The sequence below is a fragment of the Amphibalanus amphitrite genome, unplaced genomic scaffold (assembly GCF_019059575.1).
Source record: "Amphibalanus amphitrite isolate SeventyFive unplaced genomic scaffold, NRLGWU_Aamphi_draft 000170F_arrow, whole genome shotgun sequence".
Lineage (NCBI taxonomy): Eukaryota > Metazoa > Arthropoda > Thecostraca > Balanomorpha > Balanidae > Amphibalanus > Amphibalanus amphitrite.
The window spans coordinates 342,501-367,864 of NW_024881665.1; the positions used below are offsets into that span (position 1 = coordinate 342,501).

The following is a 25,364-nucleotide window of genomic DNA, read 5'->3' on the forward strand; positions in this document are numbered from 1 at the left end:
TTAATATCAAAGCCTTCACTCGCCGCCGACATCGACCACAACACCGCTTTGTGGTGGTCCGCCTCATTTTGTGCGCATGGCTGGCGGCCAACAAACAGCTATTGGAAACGTTCTGTGGTCGACCGGCCTTCGAGAGCAGCAAGCGGACTGACTCATCTGAGACAGCTGGCGTTTATAAAGGCCGTGGCGCCGAGCAACTTTGAGCGGTGCAGTAAAAACTCCCGGAACACAGCGCGGCTCAAACTTGGGCGGCTCAGCTGTGCCCCATGGGAGTTTCGCCGGAATAACATCCGCCGTGTCTGGAAAGGTCAACGACCCGAGCAGACGGTGCCGGTCGCCTGTTCGCGTCTCATCTGGGTCGAGCCAATCATCGGCTAACCCGGTGGAAATGGTACCCGGTGAGGCGGTCCCTCCCGCACTGCGGCACGCACACACCGTCTCGTGCCAGAAAAGGTGAGGGAGGTGGTGGCTGATGTCACGATCAGCAGAGGATAAGCGGAGAAACAGATGGTCAGGGAAATGAGAAGAGGTGAAGAAGGAGAAAAGACAGAAAGAGAAAGAAAGAGAGAGAGAGAGAGAGAGAGAGAGAGAGAGAGAGAGAGAGAGAGGGAGAGCAGGGACCTCAAAAACTGAGCGCCGGGCACTGAGAGCCGAGAGGCGCAATTTAGTCATCATCGGTCATCAGACGGAGCGTCGTACGGCAGCCAATCAGAATCAGCGAGATGTCGGCGGTCGGTAAAAACGGACCAATCACCGGTCTCCCCGCCTTCAGTAGGAGGGGGAGGGGGAGGCGCTACCGGCAGAAAAGGTGACAGCCCTGCGGCGCTAGCGAGATTACCATCCACGACACCGTCTGCGGCTATGTTCGTCCTGATTTCGGTTGTATGCCACTTCAAAAGTAAGGTAGAAACATGTTGTTGTTAACTGAACTTCCAGTATATTTGGAATGTTTCAGTTGAACGGTTAGGTGCAACATTTTGGACACACACAGAATAGCATCTGATGGCGCTGCATATTATCCCAGGTAGGTAAGTATTATTTCCCATGTACTTACTATTCAGCTATCACTTTTCATCGACTAGGGGTAAACGCCAACCAAGTTTTCCCTAGATAAAAGTTGAAACCAATGGGCCATAGCCATCCAATTCGCACTACACATTTGGCTGCGCCTGCAATCGTCCAATTGCATCACATCCTGGATATGTCAACGGCGGTTCTTTCAATTTGTCCACTTACGATACGATCGGCACTAAACTTGGCACACAAATTGTATATGTAAAACTCCAATGGATGATCGACGTCAGTTCAGTCGCACAGAGCACAAAAGACGGGAATAACTCTCGTAAATGCTACCCTGTAGGTAAAGTGGCACGCCACACTATGCGTTCTGAATATTAAGACGACCAAGAACATTATTAGAATGACGAAAATTGGCCTGTAGTTCATTCTTATAAAAAGAAAAAATTAAGCGGTAGAGGAAACAGGTTGAATGATCCCGAAAAAGGAAGTCTTCCATTCAAACTTAAAAGCTTTGTGTTTATGAATGCTTATGAATTCATCTCCAGTCCCATAAAATGCCGTCCTACCACGGTCTAATTCATCGTGTTCGAGGTTGAAGATATCATCTGAAAAGCATGCTGACATGCAGAGGTTTTCTTTTGTTTTGCGATGACAGGGATTTTCTGCAGTGATAACTGCGGTTAGGAGGGCCGAATGAAAGTCCAGTGAAAACAAAAACTGCTGACACAGAATTGATAGGACAGTCAGGTTGAGAGGATAGGCCTGGGCACATCTCCTCACAAAGATCTCAGATCAGCGCGCGTCAGCGCTGTTGGCTGTAGGCAGTGTAGTCCTCTGAAGGGGATGTTTTATATCGGATACGGGGTCGGTGCGGGATCCTAGAGATCTGGACGGGTGACGCATTTTAAGAACGAAGCGCCGGTTTGCCCGCACTTGACATATGTATTGGAGTCTGGGATTAGATAGGTACCTACGTCCTCCTAGATGAAAAACATCAAGCGCCAACGACTAACGTTTCTCAAACTCATTATCGAATATTCCACTTGGTTCGCTAATTACCACAAAAATTGCCTTGTTATTGTACCGTAGCATGATTGGCTTTCAGCATGCCGTTCATTTAAACTGCATTACCTACTGTTTGATTTAACAAGGACATTAAGCTGTAAAACAACTGCATTGTGCTGACGCAATGTTTGATAATGCAATAATGGTCCCACAAAACATTTGGCATTCATTTTAGCCGTAGCGACTTCCACACAGTGTATGTGTGTGAATACTGTATAGACACACTACATCCGGGTGACGCGGGTCCTAGCTCATCAGCAGGGACTCAGACGAGCTCCGATGCCTCCTCTCCTACCACCCTCACTTCATTATCTACCGAGGTGTTCACCGGAAACAGACCGCACCGAAGAAATCATTGGATGACAGCAAAGTCGTGCGTTTCCAGCCGGCACGAGCACTACCAGAGCGCCGTGCGCCAGCACCAATAATACCACCACCAGCGCTATGCTAACACTAATGCTTGGCGCATGCACCACCGTGCACCACCGCCTCACTGGTGCAGCCCCCGTGACGGACTGGAGGCTGCCAAACTCATCACAGGCGGAGCAAAATTTATGGCCGCGGCGAAGCCGACAGAAACCTTGATAGGGCCTGTGTCAATGTCGAAGAGAAATGGAATGGGGATGAGAGTCTTATCACTTACATTAGTTATTTTTCACATATCACTTCTCGTAAAGATGTGCTGCTATAGGAATGACGACAGCGTTGTAGAAAGTGTCCCCTAGCTGGATGACTCGCGATCCCCTTCAATGTCTGATATCCCCACTCAAATGCAAATAGTTACACCGAAGAAAAGCAGATAGGTTCATCTTTCGAATATGCCCCTAGTATCGGTTATCAAATCCATAAGACAGGAGAGAGTTGTTATGGTGACCTCCACTCTCGCCCAGTGTGACGCCGTCCTTCACTGAAGAGATCTCGGTCGTACATACGTCTCCTACCTCATTATCGAACTACCTCCCCGTCCTCCGTGTCACTGTGCACCACCTGACGCCGCTGGGAAGCCCTCCATCTCCGCCCCCTAATTAGTAACATCTCCTCACGCAGCGCGTGCCACGCACCTTGTCACCAGCGGTGGAGTCGTCGGCGGCGGCGGACTTGTTCTGTCCGAGCAGTCGGTCCGTCTCCTGGTCCGTGTCGGGCTCCTCTGCAACGGAATAACACTGCTTATCGGCGGAACACAGCACAGCACCACCGGTCACCAACAGAACACAGCACAGCACCAACGGTCACCAACAGAGCATGGCACTGGGCTAGTCACCGACCCACCAGAACACATCATCAGGCTGGTCACCAAAAGTCTGTCTCCGTGTGACCTCTGTCGCGTCAAGGGCAGACCACCAGTCACATCTTGTTGAACTCTGAGGTCCCTGACGATAGACAATCTTTTGAGCTGAACGCCACATTACGTTTTCGGTCGTCGATGGAAGCCCCCTCCCAACTATCATGAACGCTGTTTGATTAGATTAATTTTTCACCGTTAAGATTTAAAGCAATTTACGTCGAGGATAGAAATGAATGAAATAAGATAGGTAAATGAGCTCCCCGGGCGCTCGCCACGCTTTACACATCCGGACGATCGGGTCTTTTGGCCCAGATAGCTCAAAGCCCGCTCACGGTTGGAATTTTAACATGGCGGCGGCTATTCTTGTCACAGTGCGCCGGCTCCGCCACCGAGGCCGGCCCCGGCCTTTATCATGCTGCAGGCAACAATGCCGTTTGGCCTCTGGTTAATAATGCGAGTCCTGACCGGGCGAAACTGACCGTCAACCATCTTATTATTTGCGTGATTACTTTGGATTTAGCGATGCCGTAAAAACTGTAAAATACTTATACCTATCATTGTATCATGACGAGACAATTTTAAATAAAATAAACAATTCTTTTATTTTAAGAAAAAAAATATATAATGGTTTTGAAATTAACTATCATGTAATGGGAATAGATACTAATTCTTTCACGCACTCAACATTGAATCACAATGCATACCATTTATGAACTTCATCAATGTGAAAGGCACCCACGGCATCCGTTAGGCAGAACTCAGCGACATAACTGTTAACTCGTGTCAATTAAGCATCCCATCTCAATCAAACCATCCCAATTATGCATTCCGCTCACCTAGCAACAAGGAACCAGCTCACCCACCGTCTGAAAACGACTCATAGCAGATATACAGGCCATACAGCATTTCGCCCCACCAATCGCCGCGGCTCTGAACCCGGCCGAGTCACCTCTGCGACCCCCGGCGACCTCTGACCGGCCGTGCCCCCGGGCGCTGTCACGGTGACACTTCCCCTCACCACCCACTCGGAACACTGACAGTGCGCCGGGCTGGGACTGAGGCCACCTGGCGGTCGGCCGGTGACAGCGCCGAGCGCGGCGTGCGTGAGACACCTGCGGCGCGGCCCGCGTCTCTCCCGTCACCGTCACCGCTCCCCCTCTGTCTCCTCGGTGCCCCCTCCCCCCCCCCCCCCACTCGGCAGTGGGTGCTGCTACCGCCGTCTATTCCGCGTTCGCTCCTATCGAAATTCTGTCGGAATTCCTACAGACGATTACATAAAAGTGTTAATTAATGCTGCCACAATTGGCTGCGATATAAACCAATGATGGACTTAGGACTAAGTGTGGAACATCGCAAGTCCTTACAGTATAATTTGCGAGCCGCCGATGTCATATATCTAAAAATACTCTCCCCTTTGGCGATTTTTTCACATGCCTACATTTTCATGATTATTGCTTATACTCGATCGACTTACGTGACGATGCTCGTCAAAAAAGCAATAACAACTGTATTGACCACGCTTTCTTTATTGAATGCTTAAAAATTTGCGAAAGTAGTGAGTCTCATAAAATATTTGTTAACTCTTGGCTTAAATTCGTCCCGAAACACTCGCCATCGCTATCGAGGCTCCACGCAGGCACATGTAAAATACACGGTACGGGAAACCCAAACAAATGCATGCGCATTGGATATGATGTTGCAAACTCCAGTAATCTGCAGTGCCTGTCGTCCGACACAGCATCGTCTCCAGGGAACGGAACTTGGGCACATGGGATCAACTTTGAGATCAATGGTTAATATGCTGTAATTGAAAACTGGCGCAACTTCAAGCTTTATTTAGCTATTTTAAAGCCTTGTAGGCGTTGCAGTTTGAGGAGAGGTGGACGTTGAGCCAATAAACTGTGAGCTGCAGGTAACGTCATTTGAAAAGTGACATTAGATTTGCACAGAAGATAGGTAACTGGAAGTGGAAGTAAAGGGATCTAAAAGTTTAGGAGAGCTAGAGGGAAAGTGTGTAGAGAGAGACAGAGAGAGAGAGAGAGAGAGAGAGAGAGAGAGAGAGAGAGAGAGAGAGAGAGAGAGAGAGAGAGAGAGGTGAGAGGGGAAGGAAGGGAGGGGAGAGAGGGAAGGATGGAGATGAAGAAAACGTTTTCGGATAAGCTACGAAGAATGGCCTCGAATAGTTTGATAAAGGTTTCAAATAGGCATCAGAGGAGCCGCCCTGCCAATATGTGGCATCAATATGTAGCCCGCTTCCAAAGCTGCATCCTATTTGAACGGCTAACAGGGTAACAATATTAGCTCCCTGGCGATGTGTTCGTCATCAGGACTCTGATGCTGTAGCGTATTTCCAGCGTTTGGTTTACGGGATACAAATTGACTAAAATATGCCAAAATAGGCGACACGTCTGAGAAAATAAGGGACATTCCATCAAATAATCAAAAACAGCTACCGTTATCGTCAGAACTTAAAATCACTTACGGGACTCATCGAATTGTGATTGCATCGTTGCGTAAAAAGCACATATGTAAAGGCGGAGTGGGAAAGTTGTTTGTCTCGATTTGCTATTGATACGCTATCTAGACATTGGGTGGTCGCAATAGACCCGTGAATTATGACTCAGGCTCAGTCTATGACTCGTGAGTCGTGACTCAACTCACCCGTGTCAGCCTGAGGAATTGGCGGCGGGTCATCACACTTGGTCGAGAGCTTCTGATAGCCAGACCATCTGAAAATCGAGCACAAAAAAAACGTCAACAGCAGCACAGCTTGAGCTACAACTATAACTTAATTTCTTCAGACTGCACGGCCCTCTTTTGCACCTCACCAAATAGGATCGCCTCATGGGGGCCATTTTAATTCCACATGCTGTGCCGCAGCGCACAGAATCACTGCGGTACAGCCTACTTTGCAGGCGCTCTCCGTGCTGCCATCTATGAGTGAGGATCGCTACTATCTCTACTCGCAGGGCCCGGGCGGCGGTCCGGTCCCGGTACCCACCTGGGAATCCACGTGGAGCGCTCGGTCCTGCTGTTATCCTCGTCGGGCGACTCCAGGACAGGTGTGGTCGGCAGCCGACGGGTGGCTGGCGCCGCCTTGCCGGGCAGGGCGGCCGGTCGGGCCGGGCGGGCGCCGCCGCCCTGACCCAGCCAGCCCCTGCCGCCCGCCGCCGGCGCGGCGGCAGAGGGGGACGGGTGTGGCGCCGGCCGGCCGTTGGGGACCTGGCCCCCGGACAGCGACAGGGGGAGGTGGGGGCGCGGGGGCCGGCCCTGCGGCGAGGCGGGCGCGGCGGTCCGCGGTGAGGCCGGCGCCGGGTGGAGCGGCCGCACGCCTGGCGACTGCGAGCCGGGTGGCCCGGCGGCGAGCGAGGCCGAGCGCTGCGCCATGCCGGGCCGCGGGCCTCTGGACGCCTCTAGACCGGTCGGCCGGCGGCCCGAGGCGGGCAGTCCGGGCGAGAACGACGTCACCAGCGTCGCCGACCGGAAGCTGGGCTGATACGTGTCGGACACAGTCTCATACGAAGCACTGTGGTCGGTGCCGAGCCGCGGCGGCTCCATGGCCGCTGCCAGCCCCATCGGCCGGCGACTGGTCGACGGGGACTGCTCCTCGCAGGAGTACGACCCCGGCGAGGCTCCGGGGTACCCCGACCTGACCCCACCCGCGGCCGAGTCCGCCGGGGGAGAGCCGCGGTAGCCGACTCGGCGCGGCGAGGGCTCCACGTAGTCACTTCTGCGGGTCGGCGTAGCGCGGTGGTCGCCGCCGTGGTGCCTGAAGTCGCTCCCATCGGGAGACTTCTCCAGATAGTCGTCGCTCTCGGGCCTTTCCGAGCTGTAGGCACCATGTCGTGCCGGTGTGCTGGCGTAGTCGCCGCGGCCTCGAACACCCTCTGAGCTGTAGTCCTCCCGTCTCTCGGTGGCGTAGTCATCCCGTCTCTCAGCGGCGTAGTCCTCTCGCCTCTCTGCAGCGTAGTCTTCTCGCCTCTCTGCACAGTAGTCCTCCCGCCTCTTTGCACTGTAGTCGCCCCGGTGTGGCGTGTGGTGCAGCGGGTAGTCGCCGCGCCGGTGCTCGGGCGGGGGTGGGGGCGGGGGCGGCTCGGGCGCCGGGGCGTCGCGGGCGGACAGCGGCGGCGGTGGCGGCGGCGGCGGCGAGGGAGAGGAGAGAGCAGCACGTCTGCTGGTTGTCACCGGCAGGGAGAGAGGAGAGGAGTGGTCCGAGCCTGAGAAACGGACAGAGGGAAGGGGCTGTCAGCGATCAGTACCGCCCGATGCAGCGGAACACAAGACGCATCATTCTTCGACAGCGACAGCCCGTAGCAGAGTCGAGCTCAAATCAGGCAGCAAGGAATGTGAACGGAATATGCCTACATATCAGCTACAGCTGTAGTTCAAGTAGCATAAGAGGAAACGTCAGGTGCCGTTTTACGTCTACGAGTAAGCCCTTGGTCCTTGATACTTTTTCTTATCGTCTTGGATAATTATCGACCTTAGAATTAGACATATTACCGCTTTTTATGTTACTTGGGAGAACACGATAACTTTTTTTTTTGCTTTAAAATGGCGTTGCAACCCCGGGCCCCAGCTGGCAGTCGTTTTGCACTCAGACAGAGTGATACCGACGCTCGGGCTATTTTCGGGCGCCGCGGACATTAGTGGTGCTAGAACGACCGCTCCGAGAGCCTTTTTGGAGAGAGAACGGCCGAATCGCCTCAATCCGTCCAGCAGAAATGAGAGATTGGTTTCTATCCGTTCAACCAGAAGCAATAACACTAACCAAGCAGAAAATTGAAACCATGAACGGCATTGCTGATTTTCAGATTCGCTGATTTTGAATCGGTCAAACATGCAAAATAAAAAATGGATTTTTTTGGGGAAAAAGATAAAAAAAAAATCAGAATTGACTTGCAGAAGGCGCAGCCTGGCAGGGATCCCGCTTGTTGATTGATCTACCTAATGCAGGAAGTTACATTTGTTTGACATATTTTCATTGCTTCGTTAATAATAAATTCGGGAATCTGAGCATGCATTCATTGTACCTACCTAAGGGATCGACTGATCTGAGGTCCAGGTCGCTGCCTCGGTAGTGGGCTCTGTACTGATGCTGCTCCTGTTCCTGCTGCTGAAGCTGCTGTTCTCGCTGCTGTTCTCGCTGCTGTTGCTGCTGACACAGGTAGGCCTCCACCTCCCGCTGACGGGTGGGTGTAATGTTGGCCAGGCGGTGGTCGGCACTCGGCGGGGACGGCGGCCCCGGCGGCGGCGGCGGCGGGGAGCCGGGCCGCCGCTCGCGCAGCTCCGACTCCAGCCGGGCGATGTGTCGCCGCAGCAGGCTGGCCGCCGTGGGGCTGAGCGGCTCGGCGCTGGCAGCGTCCTCCGAGTCGTCCGGCCCGTCTCCGTCCTCCCAGTCGCCATCCGAGAGGCCGTCCTCCAGCACCGGCATCAGCGGCGCGCCGGCGGCGGCGCTGCCCGGCGCCGGACTGCCGCCGTCCGAGCGCGTCAGCTCCAGCTCCAGCTCCAGGTCTCCGCACTCGCTGACGCTGGTGCGCGGAGAGAGGGTCAGCAGACGGGAGCGCTGCGGCGAGTCGCGCCCGTCGGCCAGCCGGCCCAGCAGACTGACGCGGCCCAGGCCGGCGGCGGCCGCCTCGCCCGGCTCCGAGGCGTCCGAGCCGTGCGAGCCCAGGTAGCCGGACGACGAGCTGGCCGTGCCCGAGCACGCCGCCACGCCGCCCTCCGAGCCGCCGTCCGACGGGCGCACCGTCGACTCGGTCGGCGCCGCGTCCGCCCGACCGCCCCGAGTCGGAGTCGGAGTCGGAGTCGGCAGCGGCGACAGGCTGTGGTCGGCCGGCGGGGACAGACGGTGCTCCGCCAGCGCGGCCGGGTCGGAGCCAGACACGGCGGTGGGGTCGGCCGCCTCCTCGGGGCGGGTGAAGGCACGGAGAGGCAGCGCCTGAGGCTCCGCCTCCTCTGAGATCTCCCGGTCGGGGGAGATCAAATAGTCGCCCGAGTTGCCGTACATGCTGGTGTCTGTCAGAGTCAGGCTGCCCCGCGACTCCCTCCGCTCAAACTCGCGCTCACCGCCGTAGTGATCGGCCCTGTGATCCAGACTCCGCTCCTGTCCCGACCTGCGCTCTTCTGTTCGTCCATAGCTCGGCTCGTCCTCGTATACAAACCTCCTCTCCGAGCCGTAGCCTAGAGACCGGTCCGCTCTTCTGTCTGTGCTCTCTGAGCTCCGCTCCAGACGACAGTCCAGGCTCCTCTCCAATGCCCGTTCATAGACGCGTTCCGGGATGCGCTCTGAAGTGCGCTCGATACCGTAACTGAAGCTGTGCTGGTCCAGGCTGCGTTCCGTTGCGCAGCTGGCGTTTCGCTCTGCGGTCCGCTCCGGACCCCTGTCGGAGTGGCAGTCGAGGCTCCGCTCGACATCAGGCCGTCGCCAGGACCGGGGCCGCGCCTCGGCCGACGCCCGGGAGCCGTAGCGTCTCGGCGAGCCCTCGTACTGCGCGATGGGCAGCGCCGGCTCGGCCAGGTCGCCGATGTCGTCAAACACCACGGTGCCCTGGACAGGCGTCTCTCCGACGGTGAGCCGGCCGCCGGGCGCAGCGCCGCCCAGCAGACAGGTCTCCCGGAGCGGGCGCAGGCCCAGCACGGTCAGGTCGAGCGACTCGCCTCCCGCGGCCGAGCGGAGCCGCTCGCCGGTCCTGACCGGTCGCCGTCTGACCGGCCGGCTGCGGCCGCCGCGCGCCACCTCCAGCCGCGGCTCAGCCCCGCAGTCCGAGTCGGGCTCGCTGGAGGGCGGCTCGGCGGCCCGGGGTGGCTCCATGGCGGCGGGGTTACCGTTCAGGTCACAGACGGCCGGCGGCTCTGACCCGGCAGCTGCTGTGAGGGGACTGGCGGCGGAGCTGGCGGCGGAGCTGTGGCTCACATTGCCGAGCCGATCGGTGGCGGCGCGAACCGTCGGCGGCCGGCACTTGGGGAACAGACGGTCGATGCTGCTGTTGTCGTTACACAGCTGAAGGTGTGACGTCATGGTGTGACGTCATCACGGGCAGCGCCGGGCCCGACAGTTCCTGGAAACAGGGGGAAGGGGGGGGAGCAGTCGTCAGCCCGAGGGCAGACGGGCGTCGAGCAGTTACCGACCAACCAAATGTCACGGACGTAACGAATGCGATTCCACACCGTTTACTGGCCAGTCAAGCCAAAGACATATTTTAGGATTCGTTAAGATTCTTGCATTATCAGTATTACCTAATTATAGAAGAAAAGATACAAAATAATTGGGAAGGAGAAAAGAGTAGCTTTTAAATGAGCGAATTCAGTAGGTATATGACGTTCTAAATGGCTTCCTTAGTACGATGAATCTGTTCAAAAAGTTTAATCAGAGCACTTTGCAGTCTCAAGAATTATCCATGTCAACAGCAAACAAAGAACTGTTGAACGGTTATTAAATGCACAACGCTCTGGCGGTGGTAAGTCCCAGTTCATTGTAAGTACCCACCGACCCTGCTCCGACGAAAGGACCCCAGGCTGCCCAGACAGACCGGCCGGGGCGGTCTGTCTGACCTCGAATGTGATTGGCTGACGTAAGGAGCAAGAAAGGCTAAAACCGCTATTTTCAGGTGGGAGTGGTTTTTATTAACCGTTTTCACGACGGCCATCTGGTACACATTTGGTGCATATCTGGTACAGATTAGGTGCAGATTTGATCAAATCAGGTTCAGTGTGTCTCTTAGCAGCTATCAGCTAGGGTTGCACTTATTGTTTATATGCCTGCTTTGTCATGTTATATCAGAGAGCATCATCGATTAAAACAATGAAATAAATTCCTTAAATGAAGATATTTGCTGTAAAAGAAATTAGGTGCAGATTTGGTCAAATCAGGTGCATTCGCCGGATAGCCCGTCATGAAAACGGCTATTGTCGAGTACACTGCCCAGTTTTAAGGTGACGCATTAGTGAACAGCTGCTGAACAATGCCACTACAGTGCTAAATCACAATCATGTCTATGGGACCAAAATATGAATCATTTTCCCGTTGATAATTTCCTTGCATTGTCATAAGCAATTTGTATCCTTCAACTACTTTCCAATCATAACTCCCCAAGTATACTTTTCACTCTCCAGGATTTCTCTGTGGCAGAATCATTTACTTACAACTGATCGTTTTTAACCCTCCTCGCACTTCAATCGGCCGCGTTGATCCCCGCAGCGGCGGCCGCGGTGTGGCTCGAGCTGACAGGCGGCCATTGGGCCGTCAGCGGGTCATTGGGGCTGTCCGCGGGGCGGCCCGCCGCAGCGCCGCTGATCCGCCACGAGCCGTCATCGGCACGCTCGGTGAAACCTGCCGTAATCACAGGCGGCGGCGGCGGCGGCTTTAGGCTGTGAGACTCTCCCTCGCCTCAGTGCGAGCGCAGGGCACACTGGCGCTGCCACCGACCGAGTATCGGTCGTCCCTGTTGCTCCTGGATCTCGGGAGATCAGTCACCGCGGCAGCTGCGGCGGGCAGGGGGGGGGGGGGGGTGGCGGCCACCGGCTGGTGCAGCCGCGGTCCGTTCGGTCTGGTCTGTATCTGCCGCAGGCCGACTGTTTGCGTCCGTTTGCCGCCAGTGTTTGCCGTTCCGTATCTGTCCGCCCCCGCGCCTCCGCTCCGAACCGATCTATCCGGATCTCCGGGGACCGGGAGATCCGGATCAGGACGGATCGCGCTTCGGCTTAGAACCAAGAGTGGCGGAGGACGTTTTGGAGATGGGCTGCGTCGTATTCCGCAGGCTCGGCTTTTGCGGGGCGGGATTATGTGAAGATATAGAGCAGTCCTACAAAAGACTGGGCACTTGACTGCAGGCTTGGAGTGTGGACCATCACCGCCGAGAACGGGTCGAAGCGTCTCAGAGGAGCTTATCTTGTGAGATACTTGCTGGGATTAGCAATGAATGGTCTAAAGGCATAAGGGCTGCGTCAGTAAAGCAGTGATTATTCAGTTCATCTGTTTTTTTTTTGCGGCATTCCATTTGATCAATTAATGGAAGTGTTTCCTTTTGCGGCAGTATCGGGCCATCTACGTATTTCCATCGCCAGAAATATTGCTTATCCCGGGGGTCGCGATAGCCGTTCTGTTTTCCTCACTAGGCCTGCCGATTAATTATTCATAGGTCACAGCTGGAGGTCTTCTAGGAGCGGCGTCTGGGGCCGACGAGGGTGTCAGGGTGATGTCAGTGGCGCCCTAACACCGGCGGCGCCTGGCAGAACCTCCAGAGACCGTGCAACAAACAAGTTCCCCTGGAGCGAGCAGCCGCAGCGCATTCCAGACACAAATTGTCGCCGAGACCAAAACAGGACAATTTTGCCGCAGAGTTTACGATGGCTTAACGCAGCTCAGAGGCCAAAGTGAATTCTCAAAACAGCAAAAAAGGCATTGAAAGTCAATTCCTGTGCGCAAGTGGTGGATGTTATCGGCTAAAGAACGCACGTAACCATTTGTTCTTTGTTATCTTGCCAAAGTGAACTGTTCAATAAATGGAGTAAAGTGGGACTGGCTTAAACGGTACCGTGTAACTAAGCTTCACAGTTAACTCAGGGTTATCACAAACGAAATGAATAAATATGTTATATCAAAAATGCTGATCAATAGATCATGCATGCTAATTTGAAATAAACTGACTTTGACTAATCGTATTCGATCGAACATAGTAATTGGTCATGAGTTATCAGCGCCCACAGCATTACCAATCAGGGCCCGGAGCGGCTCCATAGACTCGGGTCCCATATGCCCACCTCCACTCAACACCACAGTCACGCCCGTTACTGAACGGGCTGCGTCACTCAGTTCCGACACTCGGAGCCATCGTCACGCTCCTAGCCGAGCCGACCGCGTCACGCAGTCGTCTCACGTAGCACACGCACGCCGTTCGCTGGCCGTCCGATCAAACGAGCGGCACCACTTGTGGCCGGACGGCAGCGGGAACGGCGGGAGAGAGAGGAAGGGCTCCTGTGGAGGGAGGGACACCCGCCGCTCTGCTCCGCTCCCCCGGTGGACGATATGCCCCGCTGGTCCGCTCCCTCGGTGGACGATATGCCCTCCAGTCATCCTCAGAATGGGCACATACATTATGCATGCCGTCCAGATGCTTCTATTATGGTCAGCCGGGAGCGCGCCTGCTGCGGCCGGCCGCCGAGCGGTGCTCGAGTACCCACGCTATCTCATGTCGGCGCGGGTCGCGTGCCTGCCGCCGCCGCCGGCTATAGCCCGGTTAGCAGTCGCTCTCTGCCGGGTATTCACAGGCGCGAGTTCAATCTCGCCCCAGGTCACAAATCTCACGTCAAACATTTTAGATTCTGGGTAGTGAGTGACATTGTTAATGTAAATTATGCCGGATCCCATAAGACGTAGATTGAAATGCACGGTTACCGACATGGTCCTCAACAGTTCCGCTTATTCACAGACGGAACATTTCTGATGAGCTGCGCTAATTTGCTTGAACAGTTAATCACTGGACGGATATTAAGTAAAGTAATTAACTTAAAAGAATGGAAAATGCTCGGTTTTGAATTTTCGTCAATCCTGCTAAGGGGTTGCCAAGATGGTGTCCTGAATTGGTGATCCATTGTTGAGGGCTGAGGCCTTACCACTCCGCTATAACGTTTACCTACTATACTTAAACCCAATTATACAGTCGTTATATTCTGTCGTATCCCGCATTCCACGACCATAGAATCAATAACTTAGAAAAGATACTTATAAAGTAAAAGTCTCCAATGTCTCAATATACTTAATTTTATTTGCCACGGAATCATGGTCTCAGATGTGCCGAACTCGTTTATACGCACTGATCCAAAAGTGCTCGAGTTCTGCATAACACGACCAGCCATGCCAACTAACGCCTGGCTCCGAGCCTAATCTTGTCATTTCCCGCCGCCCTCATTAGACAATCAGATTAACCCTCCCAATTATGCCTCGCTGATTGCAGAGGCATATCTCCTGCAGAGTTCATGTAGGTGTTCTCGCTCCCACCACTGTCGAGGGGGAAACTCTGACTCATTGCGCTCCTACACCGGACCTGGCCACGGGATAACGCCCTCGTGTATCATGGACGCGGGGAAATTCATGTCGGTCATCATTCTCGGCTCCCCAAATTGGCCGCCCATCGGTCTCCGGTGTAACGCGCTCCGCCACCGCCACCGCCGCTACCCCCCCCCCCTCTCTCTCTCTCTCTCTCTCTCTCTCTCTCTCTCTCTCTCTCTCTCTCTCTCTCTCTCTCACTCTGCTGCTATTACACCGCAGCCCTCCATCGAGTCGACAGCGGACCCCCGGCTCGTCGCAGATTAGCCCCCAGGTCCCGGGCAGAGCGCAGGAAGGGCCCGGGTGGAATTTCTCCCGGGAGCCAGTTACGTCATCCCACGAACGAGAAAACGCCCCGCGGGGACCACTGTGCCGTCTCAGAAGTGACACGTCGGGGCCGCGCAGGGCCTGTTGCAAGCTCTTGATGAGGACAGGAGTTGCGTAAGTGAGGTAGGTCGGGAAGGAGAGAGGAGAGATGAGGGGAGATGAGGGAGAGAGGGATGGGGCAGCAGTGGTGGCAGGGTGCTGTAACAATTGGAGAAATTCACATAGGCGGTGGCTGTCCTGATCGGCAACCGTCCTGTCCGCTGCCATACATGTAGAGATGATAATTTCACATAGCAAGGACTCACATTACCAGCAAAGTCCACGGGCCTATACGGTCATTATGTGGCGGACCGGGCGATGGCCAGCCCACACCGGCCCGACAGATGGCTAACGGACGGCCCATTTCGGGCCCAGAAACGAGCTGAACGACCTCAGAACGGTGCGACTGCGGGCGGACGACGATCGGGTGGGGTGGACTGTGGAATGTGGATGGCAGGTGTGAAGTCCTGTGGATTGGGAACTGTGGACGTTGGCCATGTGAGATCCTGCCGGCCGTGCACGGTCGGACGGTGGACTTTGGTCCGAGGACTGTGGATGGACGGTGGAGTCATGAACGAGCGGTGGGATGTGGACGATGGACTGTGGACTGTGGGCCGGTAGCTGTGGAGCTCCACGGTCTGTGAAAAGAGGGCGATGCTGTCGTCTGTTGTCGATACCGCAGCAGCTGTTGGCTTTGGCCGTTTCCAGTCGCCGTTTCTGTGTGGAGCTGGCCGCCACCTCAGGACCGAGCCTTGTTAGCTCGCAGCCGGCACTTCCCACTATGATTGGATATATTTGACACGACGGCCATAGCCGGCTGAAAATGAGCGCGCCGGCCCGGGTTTTAAATGGCTGTCAGGGCGCAACTAATCAAACTAGAAGCATCGCGCGGAATATAAAGCGACAGCTCATCCCGTGCTGCCGCACGATCGCGCCAAACTGTATCCGGTATGGGCTTTCTCGTCCAATTCTTTCATGAGAATGCCACATACATTTCAGGGGCCGATTCAATAAGGGTCGGGCTCATTTCCAGTCGGTGATTTCCCACGCCCCAGCTCACGCCGGCTGACAGTGCTCGGATGGGGCGCCGCTAAGTTACCGGCCCGGCGGCGGCCGCAGCCCGCTGCCACTGCCGATACTGTCGCCCCGGACGTGGCCCGGGGAGTTTGGTCGGAGCTGCGGCCTGCGGCGTCACGATACCGTCGGAGGTCCACCCCCGGGGGACAGGTCGGTCGAGGTCGAGCACATGCATCGCGCCGCCAGCCGCGGCCGTGAACTCGGAGTTACGAGCCGTCTGGCGGCGCCTGATTGATTGGTGGTGTCGTGTCGGCGGTGAGCACCCCGTAATATCGCTGTGAGCTGCCGCCCCGGCCGTTCGGCGGTCCCCCGGCCACCGCGGCCGGTCAGAAGGTTATGGGTCAGCGAGCGAAGGTCAATGGCTGCAGATCAATGCAAACACAGCGGGTCTCCGTCCCGCCCCACTGAACAGGGCAGCTGCAGCCTGCATTCGGTGATCACATCACACCCGTCCGCCCGCCGCGGTGCCCGGTGGCGTCTGGGACCTAATCACGTGACTTCCCTCCACCAGCTGACTGCCGTTGTTAGCAGACGGTCCCTCATATCGGTCTGTAAAATGGCCGACTAGCCCCGCCTCTCCAGACGCGGCAGCCCCTCCACGGCCGGCAGAGGCGGGGGCCCCGCCCACTGAGCACTGCGGCACAGTCTACTCTGCAGGCGCTTTAACACGCCTGGGAGGGGACTGATGGTCGCACAGTGGACGGCGTGGGAAAACGAGGGCAGGCTGCGAACAAAGTTCGATCTGTAGTTGACTTGACTTTCATAATGTTTGTGCTTTGTTGAAGTCAGTTTCACTTGGCGTCTTCATTAACATTTTAAAACTTATAAGGTAATCGTTAAATGTGGGAATATACAAGGTAGCCTAAAATTTTATCTTAAATTAAAAAGGAACATCAAAACAAACGTTCGAGCACTGTTGCTGTTAAGAAAATCACATTTGAGCAGCATGTCACGGGCCCCTATCTGGCGGCTTCATTCTGATTCTGTCCACCCTGCATCACGGGATGTTTGGACCGCTATCACGCCACCGCTGGCACTTGGTAACCGCTTAGCCGCCAACGATATTACCCGGCTAGATCCAGATTGAGTTTCAGACTTAGCTTATTTTATTCATTCCACAAGAAGATAAATCTTGCGATAGAGGCTGGTTGCTATGACCGTGTGGGAGTCGAGAATCAACATAAATATGCTTCTCGAACTAACTAAATAAATAAAAAGCACATTGCATCGATCGAGATAAGAGATATCTTGCAGCCAAGGTCACCCGGCGCTGGACAGTGGGCAGTCTGGCTGGCCGCCGAGTGACCACAGAAAATAAATATGGTCGCGGTTCTCTGGGCATTGATTAAGCGCAACATGGAATCTCCGGTGCCGGACCTTGCCTCAGAAGTCCCAGAACAGGGGTGCACCAGGAGACCGACGGCTAGGCGGGCTGGGCCACGAACCGACCGGGCCAGATACCCATACCGCTAACAGAACTTCCAGTCAGCTAAAACGGCACGAATACGATGGTCACACCCCACACAGAGACGGCTGGCAGACCCCAGCCGGCCCCAGGCCAGGTGGTGTTCAGCTCCCCTCTCCCCCCACCGACCGGCGGCGGGCCGAATCAATTCCGCTTATGATAAATCAATGTTGACATCGACCGGCCGGAGTGCCGGATTAATTACCGCGCTGGTTGGACTTTGGGCCGTGCCACCAATACGTGACCGGACTGGACACTCCCGTGGAGGGCGAATGACGAACAAGTCGAAATGAATTGGCGTGTGTGAGCGACAATTCATGGAGGATCTACGGATTAGGTGAGATTGAGAGTGGAGTTAGATGGATGGGGCATAGCATCTGAGCTGGATTTGAGAGTTTGGGAAGCGATTCACGCTCCATTTGTTTGAGCACTCTATGATTCATGGCACATTTCCCTAATTGACGTATGACCTACGGTGGATTTAACTGATAACGTATTGATACATGATTCATAATAGATTAGCAAGATTTTGGTACGATTAATGCGGAATGGCTTTGCAAATGGATTGGCCGCTCATCAACGAACATGACTTTATTGGTTTATCGTTAATTCAACCCGCGGCTGCCGGTAACTTATTATACTAGGGACGCCGGAATAACTCCCATCTTTAGCGTTCCGTCTTAGTTAGTGCCTTGACGCACTATCCCAGTTCCTCCATCTGTTATCCATCTGCAGGCGTGGGCCGTTTCCTCGCCCGGCCCGCTGAGTAGCTCCGTGTATTCGATAGTATTTCCGTTAGCGCTGAGGCGGCGGTGACGGTGGGAGCTGGGAAAGGATGCGTCCCGAGGGGGCCGTCCCGACTGATGACCCGGCACCGTCTGACCCGCCCGAGCCGAGCCGAGGAGCGTGGGGGGCAGAGGGGGGGGGGGGGGGCAGAGTGGAAACAGAGTGCCCGCGGCAATATGGAAGAGATGCTCAAGTCATCTACAGCGCAGAACTGAGGATTCCAGATAATTATGCATGGTGGAACCGAAGAGACTTTAATCATGACTTGTTGATCAAATTTCAGATTCGTATGCATTCTACCAAACTCGAATTAACAAGTAGAATGTGACATAAAGTCAATAATTGATGCCAATGTTCAATGCTTTACATTTTACCCAATGCCAGGTTTCCACACTGATCAGAACTACCCAGCAACAATGGAGTATTTTCGCAATGAGCTGATATTTCTGGCAGAACCGGCAGCAGTGTTTGGAGAGATGGCCGAAATCCGTGCAACAGGCTTCTATCAGGCTGAGTGCTTCAGCACATTATCTGATTCCGCACCCTCATTGGAAGGCAAATAGATTTGGAGCGTTGACATCGATGACTTTGTGCTAGCCCACCCTTTCGCCATCCGGTACAGGTGACACGGTATAGCCTGCAGTGCCCCCCAAATGTCCATTCACACGATTGCACAATCGACGGCCGAGGCTAGGGTTCACCGCTCAAATGAATCGTCCACTTGAAACTGTCGGCCTTCGAGAGAGTCAGTGACTATATCGACTCTCAATTTCTGCAGATTTGAGATGGAATGCAATCAGGACAACCATAAGCTGATGAGCAATTGAACACACTGGCTTCCTTTATATTAACCCTCGCCGGACCTATTGGTTTTCTACATACGCGCCGGCCGAGGGGGGGGGGGGCGGGTACGACCCCCCCCTCGCCGTTTCGCCCCTGGTGGAGCTAGCGCGTCGCGGAAAAAACGAGCGTGTGCGCCGTTACGAGACGCAGAGATTGGTACCCGATTTTAAGGTCCTAGGTCAACCGGTGACCTCTGAGGTCAGGTCAAGTGCCCCAAGGTACGGTTCAGTTTTTGGTGAATAACTTCGCAAAAAACGGCCGCAGAGCGCCGATTTTGGCAGCATCGTGTTCGTCTCGCTCAGGCGCGTCGAATGATATACTTTTTGTCCGGGTCAGGTCAATTTGGGGTGTTGACCTCAGGTCAAGGTCAGGTCAGCACCCCCAGGTCACGAAGTTGGTCGAAAGGGGTCATGTCGCATATCATTCGATTCGGCAGGTCTTCCTGAGTCCATTGGTGGCTTTCCCGACTCGCTAGCTCAATTTGATCAAGAGTTATTGACGGAAAACTAATATGACCTTGATGACGTCATAAATGACGTCACGCAAGGTCAACATTGCAAAAGTGACGCATCTAACCTTGCAAGGAGTGCATCAAATCACGATTCTGTGTGCTTGAGATAGTTGGAGATCGTTCCCGGCGCCAGAATAGCAGTTTGAATTTTTCCCCATTGACTTATAATGGTGAGGTCACGAAAATGACCTGACCTCATATGACCTTTAGGAAAAATCCGAGATATACAAGTTGTGGGACTCATAATGGATACTAGATCCTGCAAGTTTCATTTCCCTGTGACATCTCCTCTGGCAGTGAGGGCGTTGCGAAGTTGCGACATCTGAAGACCGTGCAGAGGTTCACTTATGACGTCATAGGTCAGTGACCTGACCTGACCCAAAAATGAGGTTGGTGTCAAAAGATCCGGCTTGGATCAAAGGTCAGGTATGCCAAGTTTCAGCTCTCTATCGCCAGCGTGTTCGGAGCTATCGCGAAAAAACCCTATGGGGGGGCGGCACCCGCCCCCCCCCCCCTCGGCCGGCGAGGGTTAAGGGCGATTTCGTGTTCACGACGGCCGGTGACCCAAAACAACATGATCAATAACTTTGGTTCTGAGAAAAACACGTTGCATTAGTGTGATGAGCTTACAACCTAATGACTCGTGGTTGCAAAAAGTCTTCAAACCAAAATAAGCAAGAGACGCTCTTTCATTGTTTCGTAAACTCCGGCTAGGGTTGCCATTCATTGATGGACATGGTTATTCATCCAGGCCGCATCTGCTTGTCTGTGGCAGGACCAGTCCACGAATAGCCCTGATCTAGAGCACAAACACCGTCAGGAGCTATTTACCGCCGCGCTCCGCCTCGTTATGTAACGCTGACGACCGGCGGTCCATTCCATTAGAACGGATCGAGCGGGCGGCGCGCATTTCGCAGGCCTTTGTCGACAGCTGCGCCGCGCCGTATTCATGGCGCGCTCAGAGCGGCGCACCGGCGCCAGATTCGGCGCATTCATCAGGATCAGATGGAGCCGCTCCAAACGGGGTAACGACCGAACGGGGTCGGCCTGCGCCGAACGCGCTCACAATGGGACGCGTGCCGGACGGACCATCAGAGGCCGCGCCGACCCGGCAGACGGTGCCGAAATGAGTTCAGTGACACCGCGCCGAACACGGTCCACTTAACCCTAACGCTGGAAACGCTGGGAGTAATCTGATTCAGTAGTCAACTTTAATTGGAAATGTGCTGGTTGAGTGAGCGCCGGTCAGACGAGTACGGACAAGATGATAAATGTAGCTCACCGAGACATTTGTTCAAATATCGATAACCGAGTGACATACACCAGAGAACTTCTCTCTCTGACGCAATTTGCCCTCCTCTCCTGCAGCGCTGAGCTGCAGGTCAGGGAGTCCTCCACCAGACGTATCTCTCCAGGCAGTGCGCCACTGTAGCCACAGCCAGCAGCACGCCGGGAATGCCTCTGATGCGCCGGGAATGCCTCCGGTGCGCTGGGAATGCCGCCGGTGCGCCGCGTCGGCTGCAGCCGCGCCGTCCGTCTTATTCCGGTCGGTCAGATGAGCAATATTGCTGGCAGAGCAGGCCGTCGGACCTCGTGACACCCACCGTTCGCCGAATGTCACACACACACACGTGATAAATGACGTCATCCGGGGCAAAATGGGATACGTATGGGATTATATTATAGTGGGACTAGCGATTATGAACGAGATTATTTCGGGGAGTCATGGCGGCTATTAAACATCGAGGTTCATAGCTACTGTGAGATAAGGAGCATATTTTGGGTTATCATTGGGTCGTAAATCACCGTTTCTGATATACCGCTCCTAGGTCGGCCGTATTTCACTTTGGTGGAATCCACGGCCAGACGGACCGATTTCAAAACCTATGTCATCTATCAAACATCATGGAAATTAGCATTCAGCGGAGTACGAAGGATAGAAGATGCATTCACCTACATCTTTTATTACAGATCCACAGCTCTACCTTTGTATTAGCCACCATTCGTGCAGGGTATTTGTCACGAGTCGCGAGCTATCACTCGCATGAGTACGCTACTGGAACTTTACCGCGAATGTGCACTTGAGCGACCTGCACTTATCTAGGTCACTACTCACCATGGCTAAATGTGTGAGTAAAATCAATGCATCCAACATTCATTATTTGGGATACCTAAAGTATGTGCGTAGACATACAAAATGTGTTCTCTTACATTATTCCATACATTACGATTTAAAACCGTCCTTGACCTTTCCAAGCAAGACCACGGAACCGAGACAAGGACCATCCACGGCTCAAGTTGCACGCTGAAGGGTGGACCGGGACCACCCCCGTTCCGGGTAGGGTAAGACAGGGAACAGACCCGACCCGTGCAGCCTCTGAAGGCCCAGGCCGGGCGGCTGGGTCTCATAACTCGGCGGCCGGCGCTCGGCAGCTCGGGCGGCGCGGGATATTGGTCGCCGGCGGCAGACAGCGCCCGCTATGGCCGCTCACGTAGCACATACCTCGTGTGGGATCCGGTGGCGGTCGGACAGAGAGCTGATATCGTCCGGAGGCTCACACGGAGCCTCTGTGCTGCCCGGGAGTCTGGCTCAGCGCGCGGAGGAGCCCGCACAGTTCAGTGGAGAGGCCGCTGCTAAGACCGTGCTCTGCAGGGAGAAACAGGCATCAATTTGATAAATTATGACGCAATATTGAAGGAGTGGTTAAAAAGAATACTGTGGAAGATGCCTGGTAACCCTGGCAAGAACTGATGAAACAACTAACAAGTGGTGTTCGGTAAGACGACGCCCATTTGACAAATGCTGAATAAGTTATAGAAATGTCATGCCCACAAACGCTTAGACAAAACCATCTTAGTCATCTTCAACGTCCAGCCCTGTTCAACAATACCTATTCTCAGTTGAACGCCAGAACTCCTCACAATAAGTGCTGGTCGCGTCTGACAATAGACTCGGGCCGGAGTTGTGTTTCTCAGAACGGCGGACGGTCGTCCAACTGCCGTCGGCGGTGGAACTCGCCCTTTTAGCGGCCGTCCGCTCGCGTTTGTCGAGCGCGGCCATTTCCAGAGTGGCGTCACTTCAAAGAAAGGTCGTGGCCGAGCAAACGGTCCGTGTCTCGAGCTGTGTGCTCCGTTCAGCTCGCGTTAACTCGAGCATCGACCGCTGCTAGGTTTGCCGGATTCTCCGGTTTCACACCAGTTCTTGGATTTATCAGCAGCCTCACTGTGTGTGTTGGCTGCCTCTGTCGCCTAACACTGCTAAGTATTGATTGTCACGGGGTAATAACCTGTGTATGAGACAAGCGATGGATACCGCAGCCAGCAGAATGGCCAGCTGTATAAAAAATATATCTACATCAGCTACCAGGCCGTTGGGTAACAGGAGGAACAAAAACGTCCGTAAGAAATAGCGCCACACCAACAGCCGTGTCTGCAATTGTACCGAGCTGGCGGGTCGGGCAGTGGGGAGAGGGGTGGGGGAGGGGCGGGGGAGGGGAGGGGCGGGGTCCGTCCGTCCGTCCGTCAGAGAGTCATCTGACGTCTTTGTTCTTTGCAGCCGCTGACGTCTTTGTTAGAGCTCCCGCTAAATGTCGCCACTTGGAAGACATCATTGTTATACGAGAGATGCAAGATGACTTTAAGTAATGCAATGAAACGACCCAGTAGGGATAATAAGCCCCCGTCATGCCCCCGTTCGCTCGGTTAAAATCCGCAACCCCTCCGCCCCTCCCCTGTCTGCCGCCACGCGCGACCTGATGGCTCGCAGAGCCGCCGCGCTCTCTAGCCGCGGGCACGGCTCTGACGAGTACCGGGCCGCTAACCGAGCGGTGCGAGCAGCTGTGCGGGCGGACAGTCGGAGCGATATTGAGGGGCGAATCGCAGCGGACGGTCCGGCTTCGGTGTGGCGTAACTTACGGCGTGTCGTGAGTGGCAAGCGAGATTCGCATGTCACTTTTCCCCGCGTCAGTGGTGACACACTGAATCAGTTTTTTGTCGATGTAGGCGCAAACATTGTTTCCGATTTGAACTCCGGTGTGCACGACTCGTCTCGGCAAGTGCCTGTGCGGCTACAGCGAGTCGGTTCGTGCGGTTTTACCGTGCAACCCGTCAGTCTTGAATTTTTAAAGAACGTTGTTTTTAGCATGCGAAACTCATCTGCTCGTGGCTCTGACGGGCTTTGCATTCGCGTTTTTAAGATGTCTTTTAGTGTGATCGGACCTGTTCTCTTGCATGTTGTGAACTCCTGCCTATCCATGAATGACATCCCCGCATCCTGGAAACATGCCCAAATCCACCCCATCCTGAAGTCCGGTGATCCCAACAATCCTGCAAACTACCGTCCTATTTCCATCCTCCCTGTCATTGCGAAGGTAGTGGAGAAGGTCGTACAGCGACAGCTTCAACACTACCTATCCTCCAACTCTCTCCTCTCCCCTACCCAACACGGCTTCCGTCCACATCACTGTACCGAATCAGCCCTTCTCCAAATCTCTGACCGAGCACTTGCTGGCATGGATCAAGGCCACATCTCTCTGCTCTGTTTACTTGATCTGTCTAAAGCTTTTGACGTTATTTCCCACTCTAAATTGCTTGACAAGCTCGAGCTGCACGGCATTGACACTGCCTGGTTTCGAAATTATCTTGACGGTCACACGCAAAGCGTAGCCATCTCTGCCTCACAGAGCTCCCCTCCGCTCAACATTAGCCAGGGCGTCTTCCAGGGGTCATCGTTGGGTCCTCTCTTGTTCAGCATCGTCGTTAACGATCTTAGCTTGTACGCTGGCGACTCTTTTATCATTCAGTACGCCGATGACACCCAGGTTTTAGTCTCTGGACACAAGTCCGAGCTACCTGACCTTATCTTAAAACTCGAGGCATCTCTCCAGTCGCTTGGTGATTACTTTCATTCGAACGGTCTAAAACTTAACGAGTCAAAATTCGAGCTACTTCCCATCGGCTCACGTCAAAATCTGCGAGACCTCCCACCGTTCACGGTCAAGTTTCGGCAAGCCGTGCTATCACCTTGCACTGAAGCAAAAAATCTCGGTGTCACTTTTGATCGCCATCTCACTTGGGACTCGCACGTATCGCAACTGTCACAGAAGTGCTTCGGCATCCTTAGCGGTCTCTCCCACATCCGCCACTACCTACCATCCGGCACTCTCCCAATCCTTGTGTCTGCCCTCGTCCTTTCCCACGTCCGCTACTGCCTCTCCGTCTATGGCAACGGGTCTGCCAAGAACCTCGCCACCATCAACAAAATTCTAAATTTTGCGGCCCGCATCATCTCCGGCAAAAAGAAATTCGACCACATCTCCTCTGTCCGTGCCTCACTCGGCTGGCCGGACCCCTCCACTATGGTTCAAGCCCAAACCCTAAACATCCTACACAAAGCTAGACGAACAGGTCAGCCCGAGTCACTAGCTGCACTATTTGCCACTAATGCCGAGCGTCCAGACCGTAGCCGCAGCACCAGGCAGGACCACCTGCTTAGTCTTCCCCGCATACACGGCTCGGCTGCGGGGAAGCGGCAATTCGTGTACCGCGCTGCCGCAGGCTATAACGCCCTACCACGCGAGTTCTGGGACATGTCCACCTCGATGTTTACCAGCAAGGTCTTAGAACTCTTATCTTCGGTGACATGAGCTGACACGTCACTGTAACCGCTTTTAGCTTCTGCATCGTGTGTGTAGTGTGGTTTATGTGTGTTCACTTTTTATCCTCATCATTGCATTTCTTAGCGTGTGTTGACTCTGACTCGAGAATAGCCCTGTGATTCCGATCTCATGAAGGGATGAGTCTATGACGTAAATACAATACAATACAATACAATAAGGATATTTGTTTGACTGATGTAGGTTTATGCACAAAACAAGGGGCAGCGCTTCAACATGTTTTA

At 54.4% G+C, this 25,364-nt stretch overlaps 2 protein-coding genes across 2 annotated transcripts in view; both read right to left on the minus strand.

The window, feature by feature from the left end:
- Nucleotides 1-9,776, minus strand: part of LOC122383694 (protein lin-10-like) — a 19,359-nt gene extending 9,583 nt beyond the window's left edge. Inside the window, exons 1-2 of the mRNA XM_043370382.1 lie at nt 8,408-9,776; nt 3,147-3,232 (exon numbers count right to left, since the gene is read on the minus strand). Of these exons, the coding sequence (XP_043226317.1) occupies nt 3,147-3,232; nt 8,408-9,380 (1,059 nt within the window). The 5' untranslated portion in view covers nt 9,381-9,776. The remainder of the gene's footprint in view (nt 1-3,146; nt 3,233-8,407) is intronic.
- The window catches only part of LOC122383685, a 33,318-nt gene continuing 17,351 nt past the window's right edge, over nt 9,398-25,364 (minus strand). The window contains exons 2-3 of the mRNA XM_043370364.1: nt 9,440-10,431; nt 9,398-9,402 (exon numbers count right to left, since the gene is read on the minus strand). Coding sequence (XP_043226299.1) covers nt 9,398-9,402; nt 9,440-10,391 — 957 coding nt within the window. The 5' untranslated portion in view covers nt 10,392-10,431. The remainder of the gene's footprint in view (nt 9,403-9,439; nt 10,432-25,364) is intronic.